We start from the raw sequence: 18959 nt of genomic DNA, 5'->3' as shown, positions 1-18959 counted from the left end.
TGCCCAAGATCACAGGACTTGTTAGTGATGGTGCTAGGGTTTCAGCCAGCCCTTTATGGCTTCAAAACTGGTGGTTTCTCCACCTCCCTGGGACTAGTAAAGTCATTTTTTATCTACAGAGTTTGCTCTAGGTTCATATATATTTGCTAAGCCCACTGTCCCCTATCTTACCATTGACATTTTATTTTGTGATCTCCCAATATCACTGGACTAAGAAAACATGGCCATCTGTTCTATAAGTGGCAAACCCACAAAAGCTTTCCCTTCTCTGTGTCTCTAAGGTTGTTCCCTTGAGGCACTGTGCACAATTTCAGCACATGCAGTAAAGCTATTGATATTGTTGGGTGGTTAGTTTATTAAATTCTCCCTATCAGGTTAAAACCTCACGGGTCACTGGGTCCTTACCTGGAGAAGGGCAAGGGAGAGCCTTCTTTTACTTCTATTTAAGCAGTTTTTCTACATAACCCCTGTTTAGTATGGGGACTTGTGTTTTCTTATCAGTTAGGTTTTTCAGTGTGAGGTTAGAAGCTTGGGGCTGAGTATAGATGGGGAAAGAAAAGACAGTAGGGGGAAGAAAATAGGGAAAGAAAAATGGTGTGACATAAAGAAACGCAGCCCGCAGGAACTAGGATTAGGGCTAGTTCTCCTTCAGCTTTGTAAATGATTTCTCTCTCATCCCCCAGGAGAACCAGTGAAGACATCCATTCAGGAATCAGAAGCATTTTTACCTCAGGTACAGAATTAAATGATCTGATTTGGTATTGTATTGTAAGCACAGTATCTGTGGAGAACACTGATGGCTTTAAAAATATCTGTCCATTAAGAATTCTTTGTAACAATAGGATGCTGAGGGTGTGCTATTCTGAGAACTCTTCTGTTCTAAAGGGGAACCTTGGATGTAGCAAAGAGAAAGATGTTGAAGTGGATTGCATTAGTGAACTTTGCAGGAACATTCCAAAGTGGCATTTCTCTTCTCAGCTGAATGATTGCTGAATATATAAGTAAGCAGTGACACTGAACCTTGACTTGTTCTGACTTTTTCTACGCTGATACCTCTTCTCCGTAATAGAAAGGCCTCCTTTTGTATTGGTTTGGAAAGATATCACTTGTACAATCTCAGGTTACTGTGGAAACATATGACCCATCTTTTCTCTGTGGTTTAAATTATCTTTATCCCACAAAGCTAAGACATGCGTAAAGAGACTGCAATTTTTATTAAAATTAAATAGAAACTGAAATAGCGTGTTGATATTGAAGGGAAATGTCAGCTGTGATGACTTCAGCCTGTGTCTATTGAGTGAGTCACCTGCCAAAAGGAAATTTAAGGAAATCCAAAAGAAAAGATCATATGGGTGGAACCTTGAGGAAAAGAACAATGTTTAGGGTCTTTAACAATCCCTGCTTTCCTTTCCAGCACGTACTGGAAGAGAGATACAAGATGCAGAGCGAGCCCCTGGGAATCTGCCTGATAATTGATTGCATTGGCAATGACACAGGTAGGTGTGAATGCTCCGGATGAACTGACGCTCCCACAGTGAGATCACAGTGAGATCACGGCACACACAAGCTGTATTCATCGAGCGAGCCACACTAGCTGCTGTAACAAACCGATGCCAGCATGTGGTTTCACACATGAAGGGTAGTTTCTCACTCATGTTGCGGTCTGGTGCGGGTGGTACTGGAGAGCTTTGTTCCATGTGCTCATGAGTGGCGTCATCATCTGACGGCTCTGAGTTTTCCTCAGGATCCTCTCTATCTGGCTGGTGGAGGAAGGAAGCGAGTGGAAGATCTCACAAGAGACTTTAGGGACAGGCCTGAAAATGATATGCATCATTTCCACCCTCATTCCTTTGGTTAGAACTCATGTGCCCCATCCAACCACAGTAGACAAGTTGTGTGTCGGGAAGAAAATGAAAGGAGGTTGGGGGAACACATAGCGTGGTCTCTGGCACAAAGGCAAACTTTGTGAAAGCTGGTGAGCTTCAGTCTTGTCTTTCCAGGCTGGATGCTGTGGCGGGGAGGAGTCCTGGGATCCAAAGGGGGGTTTAAAATGGAACGTTTTCTGGGCTTCAGTATTATCAGATACCCCATCATTTCACCTAGATAGACTCTGAAAGCTTTTCTGGGGAACATTAAAAATAGGCTAACTTTGTGTTCACTTAGAGGCAATGTGTTCCTCAGTTCTGTCACCCTGGACTTTGGTTATTGGCCTGAGTGTGTACTACCTGTGTGTCAACTTTGGATCTGAATCGATTCTTTTGCTCAGTTTTTGGATGTCTGATTCGAACTGAATTAGTCATTGATGATGCATCAAAAAAGAAGGAGAAGAGCCTAGACAAGTACAATAACGTTCAGTTTAATTATTTATCTTTCTTTTCAAAAAAATTAATTTATTTTAAATAAATAAATTTATTTATTTTTGGCTGCGTTGGGTTTTCGTTGCTGCACGCGGGCTTTCTCTAATTGCAGCGAGCGGGGGCTACTCTTGGTTGCGGTGCGTGGGCTTCTCATGGCGGTGGCTTCTCTTGTTGAGGAGCACGGGCTCTAGGAGCACAGGCTTCAGTAGTTGTGGCTCGCGGGCTCTAAGAGCGCAGGCTCAGTAGCTGTGGATCACGGGCCCAATTGCTCTGCGGCATGTGGAATCCATCCGGACCAGGGCTTGAACCCGTGCTCCCCGGCACTGGCAGGCGGATTCTCAACCGCTGTGCCACCAGGGAAATCCTTATCTCTTTCTTGAAAGGATTGCTCGTTCTATTTCCACAGTTGTCCAGCTTCTCAATATTCTCTTAGAATGAGTCAGAACTGTCTTCTAGGCTCACTTAGAATGTTACCGTGGGGGGCTTCCCTGGTGGCACAGTGGTTGAGAGTCCGCCTGCCAATGCAGGGGACACGGGTTCGTGCGCCGGTCTGCCAAGATCCCACATGCCGCGGAGCGGCTGGGCCCGTGAGCCATGGCTGCTGAGCCTGCGCGTCCGGAGCCTGTGCTCCGCAACGGAAGAGGCCGCAACAGTGAGAGGCCCGCGTAACGCAAAAAAAAAAAAAGAATGTTACCATGGTGAGTTTTATGGGAGGAGAATCCAACAGAAGATCAAATTAGCAAATATTAGGCTGAATTTCCCAGGATTTCAGGTATGATCTCACTTTCTCATGTCCTATATTTGGTTGGATGTGAGAAATGCTATCTCCTGAGCTATGGATGTGTCCTTTATTTATTTATTTAATTTTATTTTTCTTAAATTGAGGTGTAGTTGATGTACAAGATGTGTTCTTTCTGTTTTAGCCATTAGTATTCACATAAGAATGAGAAAATATTTTCTCAGTGAGTAACTTCCTGCTTTAAAAGAGATTGTGTAATTGTCCTCTTTTGGTTGTAATTAGTTCTGCTTCATGCGTTAGCAGGAAGTTCCCCACTGGACTTGGTGCAGGATGTGTAGCTGTTGTATGAGGAGAATCACAAAGATAAAGCCATGACTTGTTGTGAATTTGTGGCTATAATCCACTGTCTGCTTCCCTTGCTGAGTTAGGGGCCTCTTTTAGGCAGGGACTGAGTGTATATTTGTATTTTTCTGTATTATAGGATTGAGATTAGAGTTGAGCCCTGGAATACGACTGTGTGGGTATGAATCATGGCTTTGCCATGGCCTAGCTTGTTACCTGTGGCAGTTTTTCTAGCCTCTCTGTAGCTCAGTTTTTCATCTGTAGAATGCGTTAATAACAGGACCTACCTCATAGGGAGGTTGGGAGGAATGAATGAGTCCTACCTGTAAAGAACTTTGGGCAGTGCCGGACACACACACTGTAAGCACGTACTAAATGCCAGTTAATGTTATTTGTCCATTTTGTTTGTTTAATTTTAGTTGCAAACCACTGAGCTAGAACTTGCCATGGCTTTGTGCTTGGTACATGGAGCCTGACCCAGACAAGTGAGGGACCAGAGAACTGGAGTCCTGAGGCCTGCTCTGGGCTCATGGGGGAGTGGGGCAGGTCCCCATTGCCTGGGGCTAACTGGAATAGAAGGGGTAACCCAAGAGGGGGTAACTTCTGGGAACATACGCAGGTGGATAGCTGGGGAGACTACTACTAGTCATGGTATGAGCGGGCATGACAGAGAAAGAGAATCTGAACACAAACGCCAGGGGGAGGGAGGGCAGAGAGTGGCAAGGCCTGATGCGAGAGAAAAATGGAAAGGAGAGTAGAATCAGAATCTCTAGGAGCTGGAGCAGCGGCATCTTTGATGAGGTAAGAACAGGTATTGGCCTGAGGTGCATTTGCACATCTGCTTCCTTGACTCAAGCTCTCCCTGCTTCTGGGAACAATAGAAATAACTGGGCTTGAGGCCACATCTAGATGATTGTCTAGATGATTCGTCTAGACAATTCATCTAGACACCAGTTCGTCTAGATGATCCTGTGGGGTTTCCTTTGTCTCTTCCCTAGTTAACTTTCTCACTTGGTTAACGCTGAACATTTGGGAGGAGTGCAGGAGTCTGGCAATAAACATTATTACTAGAAATGAGGGCTCTCACTTCTTGTAATAAATCTCTTATACATATCACTGTATTATCTTATTGGTTCTTTTCTCTGGAGAACCCTAACTAATACAAGTTTTTGTGTGGACATATATTTTCAATTCTCCTGAGTGGGATTGCTGGTAAATACCACCCCCTTCACCACCTTTTTTTAAAACTGTCTCAAATTCTCTTCCTCTTCACAGCTTCTTGCCCAGGTTCACTTCACGAGCCCACTAATTGTTCTCTCTTCCTAAGGATCTAACTCTCTCAAACCCATTAAAAAAAAAAAGAAAGAAAGAAAGAAAGAAACTAACAGTAATATGGTAAGACTAACTTGAGGGTGGTAGTGATCAGGGTGTAAATTTTTTTTTTTGCTGTGTTGGGTCTTCGTTGCTGCGCGCGGGCTTTCTCTAGTTGTGGTGAGTGCGGGCTACTCTTCGTTGTGGCATGTGGGCTTCTCATTGTGGTGGCTTCTCTTGTTGTGGAGCACGGACTCTAGGGCACGCCGTCTTCAGTAGTTGTGGTGCTCGGGTTCAGTAGTTGTAGCTCTCGGGCTCTAGAGCGCAGGCTCAGTAGTTGTGGCACACGGGTTTAGTTGCTCCACAGCATGTGGGATCTTCCCGGACCAGGGATCAAACCCATGTCCCTTGCATTGACAGGCAGATTCTTAACCATTGTGCCACCAGGGAAGTCCCAGGGTGTAAAATTTATTAAAAATATACTATGTGTCAGGTGCTTTGCTAATTCCTTTACAGGGATTCTCACTTAATTTTCATAAATATTACTGCAAGATAGGTACTATTATCCCCATTTTCAAGGTGAGCAAGTAGAGCACAATAAACTCCCTTTCTAACTTCTCTAGTTAAGTAATAGAGCTGGGATTTGAAAGCTTGACTGCAAAGCCTCTGCTTTTAGCTACTTTGCTGTAAGTTCCATGCGGGTGGGGAGCTTTTCCTATGTGTCTCCAGAACCTGGAACCATGCCTGGTACGTGGGAGCTCAGTAAATATTAGTTGGGTGAATGAATGAAGGAGTAAGCTCTACTGGTCTTGGTGTGTTTCTAAAACCATTCCTTTGTACTTGTAGAATTTGGAAGACTCTCTTATACCTATCTTTTCCTGTCCTCAAAAAAAAAAAAAATCAGACTTTTATCCAGAATATGTAATTTCCCCAAACCTTTATAGATTTATACTTCCTTTATCCCATAAATGTTTATTGCACCCCTGCTATTGCAGAACACCATGCTTGGGACTTCCCTGGTTGCCCAGTGGTAAAGAATCCGCCTTCCAATGCAGGGGTTGTGGGTTTGATCCCTGGTTGGGGAACTAAGAAAAACAAATACTGTATGCTAACACATATATATGGAATCTAAAAAAAAAAAATACATGGTTCTGAAGAACCTAGGGGCAGGACAGGAATAAAGACGCAGACGTAGAGAATGGACTTGAGGACGTAGGGAGGGGGGAGTAAGCTGGGACTAAGTGAGAGAATAGCATTGACATATACACACTACCAAATGTAAAATAGATAGCTAGTGGGAAGCAGCCGCATAGCACAGGGAGATCAGCTTGGTGCTCTGAGACCACCTAGAGGGGTAGGATAGGGAGGGTAGGAGGGAGACACAAGAGGGAGGGGATATAGGGATATATGTATATGTTTAGCTGATTCACTTTGTTATACAGCAGAAACTAACACAAAAATGTAAAGCAATTATACTCCAATAAAGATGTTAAAAAAATCATTTAAATATAAAAAGCAGTGAATGGTATAGTTGATACACCAAATCATGTTACTGCAGTAAAAGATAAGTTTGGTAGAGTACTGAAGCAAAAAGAAATAAGTTCATATTAAAGTTTGGACACATTAATTATTCAAATTAAAAACAAAAACACCCCACCATGCTTGGCCCTTGTGAAGCAGGTATGGAGGCCATGAAGTAGAGTCTGGCCTCAGAGCCACATTGTGAACAAAGATAAGGTTATAAGGTTATTGTTTGGTGGCTCATTCTTGAGAAGAATCCTTGGAGAAGTCAGTAACCTCTTCTTGGAGCAGACATGGAGACTTAAGGTTTTGAGGCTAATTAGTTCAGTGACTTTGTGCTTGGTGTCCTCAGTGTTGCGTCACCTGTGTCAGAGACCTAGCAAAGCTAGACCTATGCGAGGCCCTGCTTTGAGGTGCCCTGACATAGCACTGGACTTTTGCTCTTGTTTGGAGCCGAGAAGCGAAAGCCTCACATCACAGACACTTGGACTCTGGACCTTGACCTAGGGCTCTGGCTGGTTTTTAGGCTGCTGAATGAAAGCTGGTGTTTGCAGATTTTAAGAGGACGTGTTTATCCCTCTCTTCTCCCTGCTCATTCTGAAAAGCTCGAAGATTTTTCTATACTTTTAACCAGGCTAAGGCTTAGATGCTTCTAGCAGATGCTGCATGTTTCCCTGGGAAATCTTGCATAAGTAAACTTCCTCTTCTAACAGAGCAGCAGTAGTCCTGAAAGCCCGGAGTTGATCGTAGAGAGCTTTGCACTGGTGTTGATGGGAGCTTGGCTGCTCGTTGGGATTACCCAGCCTCCTCTCCTCATTTTCCCTTAGTGGAATGGGCAACAACCCAAATCAGTAGCATCTTCCTGCGCTGATAGACGTAAACAAATCTCAGCAAGGGGGATCGGAGCAGCCACTGTGGCCTCTGCTCCTGAGCTTTGAAGACACGTGGTAAGTGACGCATGAGATGGTGGATGGAGGCTTTGTTCCCATGGAGCGGCTACTGCTGCCTGCCAGCTTGAGTGCCAAGGAAGTGGGGTCTCCCCTCTTAACTCCTGTGGGATTAGCAGACTATTAGCGATAGCTTCCCTGTGGTCAAAAGACCAGGAAGTCTGTGGTGGTCTGCTTTTTTTTCTGGGCATTCTTACCCTCTGAGATTAAGCAGCCATTCAGTTGGAAACCTAGCATCACTAATGAAATTTCCCTTTAAATCAGTGCTACATAGCAAACCCTTTTTTCACAGACAGCATAAAGCTAGGGTAGAAAGAATCACAGGTCCACGATCCCTTATTGGAGACCCTTGCATTTCAAAATGTTAAAGTTTTAAGAGTTTAGAAAGATGACATGGCCCACATACCGTAATTTATAGAACATTCCAGTGGGGTCTAGGGCAGGACCCCATAATCAAATATGTGACTATTTCTACAGCAAAAGGAATGAATATTTACACTAAGTGGAATAAAGACTATAAATAGCTTCTCATCAGTTCAGGAAAGGTTTTGCCGCAAAATGAGTCAGGGAAAAGAACCTAAGTTTTTCAGAGCTTTTGGGGCCTTGGAATTGTGGATAGGAGTGGTGGGTATGTGGAAAAGCAGAGGACTTTTAGGCCACCTGAGGGACCACAGAAGCCTCTCTTGACATGTTTATTATTGATATTGTTTTCTCCTAAGAAAAGCTAGTCCAGAAGGAATTACTAGTGATCATTTGTGCTTAAAAAAAAAAAAAGACATTTATAAAGTAGTTTATAATTTTGAGTGTATATGGATTGTCCAGTAACACCCCTGATTGTTGGTGTCCCTGAACAAGTGGAAAGTCAGATTTATACAAGCCCCACTCCCCACAACCCCGCTTCCTCCCTCACTCTTTATTCTGTCTATATTCACCATCATCCTTCCACTTGGGGGCCTTTCCTTTGCCCTGTTTTTTTGGAGCCGCAGCTGAATTGCACCTTTCCCATAATCTTCTCTCCAGGTGTCTTAGACCACACTGATCTTCCCTACTCTGATTTCCTATTTTACCTAAAATCCTACTGTTCTGTGTGACATGTCAGTCATTGTTTTGTGCACATTTATACACTTTGCTTCTCTAGCAAGATTATGGGCTCCTTGAAGAACAGGAACTACATTGTCTACTTCATCTGTATCGCCTCATCACAGTGTTTCTGTAACACAGGAAGAGGAACTTTGTAAAACATGAGTTTTGGGGTCAAGTGAGTTTAAGAAATAATTTGTTGGGCTTCCCTGGTGGCGCAGTGGTTGAGAGTCCGCCTGCCGATGCAGGGGACACGGGTTCGTGCCCCGGTCCGGGAGGATCCCACATGCCGCAGAGCGGCTGGGCCCGTGAGCCATGGCCGCTGAGCCTGCGCATCCGGAGCCTGTGCTCCACAGCGGGAGAGGCCACAACAGTGAGAGGCCTGCGTACCGCAAAAAAAAAAAAAAAAAAGAATTTGTTCCTCTTTAGGAGATTTGCAGTGCATGTTGGCCTTAAAGTTTCCGATCAGTGTTCCTGTAACGAAACCTGGTTAAGTCTTGTCAACCTTGCATTTCTCATTCACATTTGACCTCAAAACTCCCCTTTCCACTAAGAATATCCTGCCCACTTGTGTTCCATTCATGCGCCTTATAGTAACTTGAGCTGGGCTTATTAAAGGTACTCAATAAGTGATCATAAATAGACTGATGAAGCGTCCCCTCTTTTTTATTTATTCTATACATTTATATAATGAATCCTTTTTTTTAGATAGCGTCAAGATAAATGTGAGCTCATTTTCGGTCAAAACACATTCTAAATGAATGAGATCATAACATTTTATTTAGTTCTTTGGATTTCATCTCAGTAGTCCCCAAACGGGTGGGTAATGCTGATCCTAGCCCTTCACTAACAGCCCTGTACTAATTTCAAGGCCAGAAGAAATCCCTCATCATTTCAGGAAGTTAATAAAGGAACAGCTGAATTTTAGAGAGAGAGGGCTGGGTCAGGAGTGGGGTTTCCAGGGTGGGTAGAAGGAGAAGTGGGACTAATGCAGTTGGTTGAAGCTTTATTTTCCAAACTCAACACCCATGTTTTTCTTCCCCTATTTGCAAGTAAGGACGAGGAAGTTACTGTTGATACATGGGACATAGAATCTGGCTGCTCTGAGTCCGTTTTAGTTTAGACTGTAGAGACCTCCCTCTGGTTTCTAAGGAGGTATATTTCATGCAGGAGACGCATCGCAGGCAGGCTCCATGATTTGTGGTGCAGTGGCTGCCTCTATATTCTTTAAAACTAATATATTTGAATAAGCACTCACAGTTTGCAAAGCATCTTGACAGAAATCTCAATGGGTCCTCTCCGCCACCTTCTGGAGGACACGGTATAGGCATTGGTATTGATCCATTTTATATATGAATAAACTACAGATGTACTTTGTTCAAAGTCACACTGTCACAACCCCCTTGATCCTATAAATTAGACTGGGCTATATCTGTGTTCTTGCTGGCCCGAGAAAGAACAACAGCTAGCATCAGTCCTCACCAACTGATAGAGGAAAGATGTGCTGTTATTGGGAAGTGCCAGCTGTGATGAGTTCAGGCTGTGTCCATCGAGTGACTGTTGCCACAGGGATATTTAAGGGATGCTCCGTCTTGGTCTGAGGCCCATCCAGATTTGGTGCTCTGATTGGCCTTGGGGACCTGTATGGCTTTTGGGTTCCCCTCCAGCTTTTAGCCCTTTTCCTTCTGTTCTATTAGGTAAGGACTTCCTGCCCTAGACCTCAGATCCCCATCTCCTTCTTAGCTCTTCTACTAATATAAGTTAGTTTTTTTTCAGGACCAGTTCGTTTTTTTTCAGGACCAGGCAAGGTTCAGACCAGTAAGTGGGTGGAAGAGCCAGGACTGAAACTCAGATCTTGTGATTCCAAGACTGTTCCTCTTTCACCCGTATCACGCAGCTGCCTGCTGACTGCCTTGTGGCAGCCCAGCTGCTGCTCCAGCCAGAACCTGTGGGGAGGCCAGATAAAGAAAAGAGATTAAGGCACAGGACAGCATGTGTTCTGTCCAGACCTCTGCATATCAGGATGGAAAGGGAGACTGTGGCTTTCTTTCAAGGACTTTGATAAGGGACTAAATCTATCAGTGAAAAGAGGCTTTTGAGGGGAGCAAGCCAGTCTGAGATAACAAGTAAACAAAAGAGCTTTGCGTCTGGTGTTTCTCTGTTTGCTTCTGCCCCCTAGAGGAGAGAATGCTCCATGACTGGAGAGGGTGACTCCTGAAAGGGAGAGTTTGGACTAAAGCAGTGGGGATGGCATTGGAGTCCTAATCCAGGTTCTCTCACATGGTACAGCGCTTTGTTTCATCCTGAGCACAGAACTGGGTACTGAAGCCTTGCCTACACCCTCAGAAGCCATGCCTAGTGGGCGGTGCTGCTAAGCCTTTTCTACCACTCTGAGATCCTATGTGGACAAGTGAGGTATTTAATAGGTTTTTAGCAGCTGTCATTTCCTGATAATACTTATCACAGGGTTTTAAGGAGGTTGGCACCTTCTTTATATCTCTTCATTATGACGTGACATATATATATATATATACAAATTCATTTTTTCACCCTTACCTACGGGCCAGGCAGAAGGAGAAAAGTAAGTAGCCTAACTACATTCTTAGGGAATGGTTATTATCATTCCCTTTTGTTGACTTACCTGGTGAAATATTTATCTGATAATGTGTACAAATCACTCCAAAATTTAGTAGCTTAAAACAACAGTATTAATTTATTTATATCTCTCACAGTTTCTGTGGGTCTGGAATTTAGGAATGGCTTAGCCAGGTTGTTCTGGCCCTGAGTCTCTTGGGAGATTGTGGTCAGATGTCAGCTGGGGTCATCTGAAGGCTTGATTGGCTTTGGAGGGGCTTCTCAGGTACTCAGTCACGTGGCTGGTTGGTGCGAGGCCTAAGTTCTTCTCCATGGAGGCCTCTCCACGTGGCATTGGGGACCTGTATTGAGTGTTCTCAAGACATGGCAACTGGCTTCCCCCAGAGTGAGTTGTTCCACAGTGACCTGGCTTTGGAAGTCACGTTGTATCTCTTCTGCCACATTCCATTCATTAGAAACGAGTTACCAAGTTGGTCCACATTCAAGGGGAGGGGAATTACACTCTATCTTTTTAAGGGCGGAGTGTCAAAGAATCATGGACTTATTTAAAACCACCATATCTGGCAGGATGTGGATCTCCTGAGTGGAATGTTCTACAAGACTCTGTGTGATTGTGTCTAGGTACTGCTCATAGGCTGGGTGAATTAAATTAAGAGCACACAAGCCAGCTCTTATTTGTCCAGTGGCTGCTTAGATTCCAGATTTTTGTTAACCCAAGGCTGTGTTTCTTTTCCAACTTTTAATCTTTTTCCTGTTTCCTGCTGAGGAGCCAGAAGAGAAATTGTGATTGCTTACTTTTACTTTTATAGTTTACTAGTGGTTGGTAAAGTTGGCAAGACAAGACAGTTGAAACTATTGGTTGAAGCTGTGAGTCTCTGAATTATTTGTCTGTCCATACTTCGTATTGTTCCCATTTAGTGTCGAGAATTGAGAATTTGTAGTAAACTGTTATATGTACCTTCAGTTATTTATCTCCCCTTGACCCCTTTTTGTGATGCCTAAACTGGTATGAGATAGGACCCCTCTGTTCCTTGGTGGAAGTTATAGGTACTCTGATTACTACCATGTTGTTTGGTTTGGGGTGAATGCAGTCGTAGACTTCTGGAAGGTCATACCCCAGGGGAGGAACAGAAGTGGGTACATAGTCATGAGACAGGGAAGCAAATCCAGAGAAGTGGCTAATAGTTTGGATGACAGCCTGAATTAGGAGATTCTTGTTTAGCCTCTGGGCTTCGGACAGAATGGTTTTTCTGCTCTGAAAATGGACTAAGAACTGGAGGCATCCCTCAGACAAGGAGTAGAAACTTAATGGGTAGCTCAATAGGATGTGGACTTTTTGAATGAGGAAGAGAAAGATGTCTCTCTTTGCTATTAGAAAGATGAAACAATTCGGTACCTACTTCTCCAATGAAGGCAAACTGAGCAGATGGGAACAAAGTAGATGGGTAGGATTTCTAGGGTTCCAAGGCCATAGAAACTTCTAGAAGATGAACAAAAAGATTTTTAAAAAGAGAACAAGGAATATTTTTATTGAGCACCAGGAGCTTTATTTGTATTATCTCATTTAATCTTCATAGCATGCTCGTGAGGTGGGTATCTTCACTTCCACTTAAAGCTAGGGAGACCCGCTTCCTTAAAGCAATGCATCCTGTAGGTGTGGTGAGGTCAGTGTTAGAAGGCAGGCTTGTCTGCTTTTTCCACTGCTTTACACTGCTTCTCGAGGCAAAGTCAACCCAGGATTCCTGGAAACTAGGAGAAGAATCTCTGGGGGCCCTGTAGGGCAGGGGTCCCCAACCCTCCAACCACTGACTGGTACCGGTCCGGGGCCACACAGCAGGAGGTGAGTGACGGGTGAGCAAGCGAAGCTTCATCTGTATTTACAGCCACTCCCCATCACTCGCATTATTGCCTGAGCTCCACCTCCTGTCAGATCAGTGGCGGCATTAGATTTTCATAGGAGCACGAACTCTGCTGTGAACTGCGCATGTGAGGGATCTAGGTTGCGCGCTCCTTATGAGAATCTAATGCCTGATGATCTGAGGCGGAGCTGAGGCGGTGATGCTAGCGCTGGGGAGCGGCTGCAGGCACAGATTATCATTAGCAGAGGGGTTTGACTGCACAGTGACCATAATAAATCAATTGCTCGCAGACTCATATCAAAACCCTATCAGTGAGGGGCAAGTGACAGTTAAGCTGCATCTGGTGGCAGGCTTTAAGTCAGAATCCAACACTTACTTTAGTCCATGCGTGGCCCACCCATTATTTTATTTACCGTTTCCGTCCACACCTCTTTCCCGTACTGCGCACTTGTCTCAGTCACAGTTTTGGTAAGCCCTCAAGCTAACCCTAGCCAAAATAGGTAAAAAACAAACAGTGCTGGAGAGCTTCTTTGAAAAGAGGAAGGGCTTCCCTGGTGGCGCAGTGGTTGAGAATCTGCCTGCCAATGCAGGGGACACGGGTTCGAGCCCTGGTCCGGGAAGATCCCACATGCCGCGGAGAAGCTGGGCCCATGAGCCACAACTACTAAGCCTGCGCGTCTGGAGCCTGTGCTCTGCAACAAGAGAGGCTGCGACAATGAGAGGCCCGCGCACCGCGATGAAGAGTGGCCCCCGCTTGCCGCAACTAGAGAAAGCTCTAGCACAGAAACGAAGACCCAACGCAGCCAAAAATAAATAAATTAATTAATTTTTTAAAAAAAGAGGGAAAGACCCAATGATGAGACAGCAGAAGACTCTAAGACTGCCAACAAAAAGAAAGCTTCATTTTAAAGGAAATACCAAGAGTCCTACTTAAATTATGGGTTCATTGCAACAGGTGATTCACATTCTCCAAACCTACTTTGTATAATTTGTGGCGACTGGCTATCCAACGGAGCCATGAAACCTTCAAAACTGCTGCGCTACATGGAGACCAAGCACCCTGCGTTAAAAGACAAGCCTTTGGGGACTTCCCTGGTGGTGCAGTGGTTAAGAACACACCTGCCAATGCAGGGGACACGGGTTCGAGCCCTGGCCTGGGAAGATCCCACATGCCGCGGAGCAACTAAGCCCACAACTACTGAGCCTGCGCTCTAGAGCCCGCGCGCCACAACTACTGAGCCCGCGCGCCTAGAGCCCCTGCTCTGCAACAAGAGAAGCCCGTGCACCAAAATGAAGAGTAGCCGCCTCTCACTGCAACTAGAGAAAGCCCGTTCGCAGCAACGAAGACCCAACGCAGCCAAAAATAAATAAAGAAATAAATTTATATATAAAAAAAACCCCACAAGCCTTTGGAGTTTTTCAAAAGAAAAAAACGTGAACATGAAGAACAGAGACAATCATGGAAGGCTACCACTTCATCAAATGTGTCTGCATTGAGAGCATCATTCTTAGTGGCTAACTGCATTGCTAAAGCGAAGAAGTCCTTTACTATTGGTGAAGAGTTGATCCAGCCTACTGCTAAGGACATGTGTCATGAACTTTCAGGAGTGGCTGCAGTTCAAAAGGTGGCACGTGTTCCTCTTTCGGCTAGCACCGTAACTAGACGAATTGATGAAATAGCAGAAGATATTGAGGCACAGTTGTTAGAGAGGATTAATGAGTCACCGTGGTACTCAATCCAGGTTGACGAGTCTACCGATGTTGACAACAAGGCAACAATGCTTGTTTTTGTGCAATATATTTTTCAGGAGGATGTGCATGAGGATATATTATGAGCACTTCGGTTGCCAACCAACACCACAGCTGCAGAACTATTCAAGTCTTTGAATGATTACATATCAGGAAAACTGAATTGGGCATTTTGTGTTGGTATATGCACAGATGGAGCGGCTGCCGTGACTGGACGGCTTTCTGGTTTCACTACGGGTCAAAGAGGTCGCTTCTGAATGTGTGTCTACGCACTGTGTCATCCACATAGCAAAATGCCGGCTAGCCGAAAAATGGTACCTGAACTTAACAATGCTTTGCAGGACATGGTTAAAATTATCAACGACATTAAAGTGCATGCCCTTAACTCACATCGGTTCGTGCCCCTCTGTGAGGAGATGGACCCAGAGCACACACATCTCTTATACACAGAAGTGAGATAGCTTCTAAAGGTAGATCACCGGCCAGAGTTTTTGAGTTATGAGAGCCACTCCAGGGATTTCTTGTAGAAAAACAGTCACCACTGGCAGCACATTTCAGTGACACAGAATGGGTCGCAAAACTTGCTTACTTGTGCGACATATTCAACCTGCTCACCGAACTCAGTCTGTCACTTCAGGGGAGAACGACAGCTGTGTTCAAGTTGGCAGATAAAGTGACTGCATTCAAAGCCAACTGGAATTATGGGGGTGACGAGTGAACATTGGGATTTTGGACATGTTTCAAACATTAGCAGAGATTTTGAAAGAGACTGAACTGGGGCCTTCTTTCTCCCAGCTGATGCATGATCACCTATCTCAGCTTTCAAAAGAGTTTGAGCATTACTTCCCAACCACAAAAGACTCCCGAACTGGGAAGGAATGGATCTGCAACCCATTTGTGAATAAGCTGGGTGAATCGACTTTGTCTGCGCTAGAAGAGGATCAATTGCTTGAGATCGCAAATGATGGTGGCCTTAAAAGTATGTTTGAGACAACTTCAGACCTCCATACATTCTGGATTAAAGTCAAGGTGGAATATCCTGAGATTGCCACAAAAGCATGGAAAAGCCTGCTTTCATTTCCAACATCCTATCTTTGTGAAGCAGGGTTTTCTGCAGTGACAGCCACCAAAATGAGATCATGGAGTAGACTGGACATAAACAACACTCTTCCGGGCTTCCCTGGTGGCGCAGTGGTTGAGAGTCCGCCTGCCGATGCAGGGGGCACGGGTTCGTGCCCTGATCTGGGAAGATCCCACATGCCGCAGGGCGGCTGGGCCTGTGAGCCATGGCCACTGAGCCTGCGCGTTCGGAGCCTGTGCTCCGCAACGGGAGAGGCCACAACAGTGAGAGGCCCGCGTACTGCAAAAAAACCAAACCAAAACAAAAAAACACACTTTGGGTGTCACTGTCTCCCGTCACCCCCAGATGGGACCATCTAGTTGCAGGAAAACAAGCTCAGGGCTCCCACTGATTCTGCATTATGGTGAGTTGTAGAATTATTTCATTATATATTACAATGTAATAATAACAGAAATAAAGTACACAATAAATGTAAAGCGCTTGAATCGTCCCGAAACTTCACCCCACCCCACCCCCAGTCTGTGGAAAAAGTGTCTTCCACGAAACCGTTCCCTGGTGCCAAAAAGGTTGGGGACCTATGCTGTAGGGCGTCTTGGCCAAGGGCCCTCCCTTGCTCAGTCAAAGGCTACACTGGGAAGTAGGTCATGAGAGGAGCTGGGGAGTCTGGGAATGGTTCCAGCTTAAATCCAGGGGCCTCCGGATCAGCTCACAGCAGGTGGAGGTGAGGGAACTCATGACCTGGGTCACCCTTTCTGCGGCCATTGGATCTAGGTTTAGATCTCCATGCTGCAAATGCACCCATTCCTATGAACTTGTGAGTTATTGTAAGAAAGAGCCCTTTGAACAATCCCCAACTTTGTTTTGGCTAAAAGGAAAAAGTATTTCCTCTCTTGGTTCGTTTAGACTAGAGGTGGACTCAGTCTCTGCCTGTGGCCAGATGCGGTGGTGGCCTCAGGCAGGGGAAGTGGTATAACAGGGGACAGACCATAACTGGGAACCTGGGACATGAAAGTCACACATTTCATGTTTTAGGCTGATTCTATCCCTCCTGCCCTGTTCTTAGGTCCTTTAAAGCCTCAAACTATGACACAAAAGCAGAAACAGACAAGTAATTAGACCATGTTTAGGATTGCTACCCAGTGTTTCTTGAGCTTTTCTTACTCCTGTGTTTTTTTTTGTTAATTTTTGGCCGTGCTGGGTCTTCTTTGCTGCGCACATGATTTCTGTAGTTGCAGCGAGCAGGGGCCACTCTTTGTTGTGGCGCGCGGGCTTCTCATTGCGGTGGCTTCTCTTGTTGCGGAGCACGGGCTCTAGGCACATGGGCTTCAGTAGTTGTGGCTCGCAGGCCCTAGAGCACGGGCTCAGTAGTTGTGGCGCACGGGCTTAGTTGCTCCGCAGCATGTGGGATCGTCCCGGACCAGGGCGCGAATCCGTGTCTCCTGCATTGGCAGGTGGATTCTTAACCACTGCGCCACCCGGGAAGTCCCTCCTGTGTTGTTTTTCATGTTTGTTTGTTTTTTCCAGACATTCTTGAGGAAACCTTCACTGCCCTGGGCTATGAAGTCAAGCGTTTCTTACATCTCACTGTGGAAAATATAATGCACATTCTTGGCCAAGTTGCGCACATGCCCCAACACCAAGACTACGACAGCTTCGTGTGTATCCTGGTGAGCCGAGGGGGCTCCCAGAGCGTGTTTGGCGTGGATCAGACTCACTCAGGGGTCCCTTTAGATCATATCAGAAGGATGTTCATGGCAGATGCATGCCCCTCTCTCTCAGGGAAGCCAAAGGTCTTTTTTATTCAGAACTATGTGACGTCAGAGAGCCAGCTAGAGGACAGCAGCTTCCTGGAGGTGGATAGGCCATCAGTGAAAAGTGCAGAATCCAAGGTCAGGCAGCCCGGGGCCTGCGTGATTCACCGAGAAGCTGACTTCTTCTGGAGCCTGTGCAAAGCGGACGTGTCCCTGCTAGAGCGGTCCTCCCCTTCACCGTCACTGTACCTGAAGTGCCTCTCCCAGAAGCTGGGGAAAGAAAGGTGAGCCACCCAAGCTGTGGTGGATCCTGGCCCCAGTTGTTTATTTTCTGCTACCAGGATGGAAGTGCCACTGTGCCATATTTGATGCCCTTTTCTTCAGGGGGAGGGATTTTTCATTCCTTGTTGGGGTTGCCTTAGGAGTATGATAATAGACTCTGCACAGTTTATGAATGCTTTGTACTTCAGAAGGTCATATAGTAGTCAGCTTGTGGTTTGGATATTTTCCTTCAAAATTAAGAAATGTCTTTTTTTTCTTATTACAAAAACAATACATACTCCTTACTGAACATAGATCATGAGATATAGATGCTGAAAGCAGAACATAACAAGCAGTTATAATCCTACTTAGTAGAACTAATCTGTTAACCAAATCTTGGTGTGTTGCCTCCCAGATCATTTTTGGATACTGATACAATCATATATAAAGATGTTTTTTAAGCCAAAATGAAATCATAATCTACTGTTACTTTATAACCTGCTTTTAGTTTGTGCAACAGTATATTTTTACATGTCAGGAATCACATTTTTATGGCATCATTTTATTTTATTTATTTGCTTAAAAATTTATTTAATTATTTATTTATTTTTGGCTGAGTTGGGTCTTCGTTGCCGCGTGCAGGCTTTTTCTCTAGTTGCAACGAGCGGGGGCTACTCATTGTGCAGGTTTCTCTTGTTGCGGAGTACCGGCTCTAGGCATACGGGCTTCAGTAGTTGTGGCACGCGGGCTCAGTAGTTGTGGCTCACGGGCTCTAGAGTGCAGGCGCAGTAGTTGTGGTGCACGGGCTTTGTTGCTCCACGGCATGTGGGATCTTCCCGGACCAGGGCTCGAACTCATGTGCCCTGCACTGGCAGGCAGATTCTTAACCACTGAGCCACCAGGGAAGTCCCTATAGTATCATTTTAATGTCTACAGAGCAGTCCCTAATATGGCTATAGCATAATTTACTTGGCCAGTCTTTAGTTGTTGGGCAATGTTTTACTTTCACAAAAAAGAAAGTGTTCAACGTCTTTGTAGCTCAGTATTTGTGCTTATTCTTAATTGTTTTCTTGAAGGGAAAATTCCCAGAAGTGGAATTACTGTGTTGAATGACAAGCATTTTTTTTTTTTTTTTTTTGCGGTACGCGGGCCTCTCACTGTTGTGGCCTCTCCCTTTGCGGAGCACAGGCTCTGGATGCACAGGCCCAGCGGCCATGGCTCACGGGCCTAGCCGCTCTGCGGCACGTGGGATCTTCCCGGACCAGGGCACGAACCCATGTCCCCTGCATCGGCAGGCAGACTCTCAACCATTGCGCCACCAGGGAAGCCCGACAAGCATTTTTAAAGCCTCTGATGCGTCTTGTCA

General features: G+C 45.3%; 1 protein-coding gene across 17 annotated transcripts in view; it reads left to right on the top strand.

The window, feature by feature from the left end:
- CFLAR (CASP8 and FADD like apoptosis regulator) overlaps positions 1 to 18959 on the top strand; it is a 63760-nt gene that overhangs the window by 25970 nt on the left and 18831 nt on the right. For 10 of the 17 annotated variants that reach the window (XM_027124280.1, XM_027124270.1, XM_027124235.1 and 7 more), the window contains 3 exons: positions 684 to 733; positions 1415 to 1496; positions 17106 to 17616. In XM_027124280.1, coding sequence (XP_026980081.1) covers positions 684 to 733; positions 1415 to 1496; positions 17106 to 17616 — 643 coding nt within the window. Of the gene's footprint in view, positions 1 to 683; positions 734 to 1414; positions 1497 to 2266; positions 2426 to 14559; positions 14977 to 17105; positions 17617 to 18959 lie in introns of those variants that run through there. The other 7 variants (XM_027124325.1, XM_027124362.1, XM_027124345.1 and 4 more) reach the window with 3 other exon arrangements.

This window comes from Aethalodelphis obliquidens, unplaced genomic scaffold (genome assembly GCF_003676395.1).
Source record: "Aethalodelphis obliquidens isolate GAN/ISIS:26980383/991018 unplaced genomic scaffold, ASM367639v1 scaffold2, whole genome shotgun sequence".
NCBI lineage: Eukaryota > Metazoa > Chordata > Mammalia > Artiodactyla > Delphinidae > Aethalodelphis > Aethalodelphis obliquidens.
This window is presented reverse-complemented; position numbering and strand designations above follow the sequence as displayed.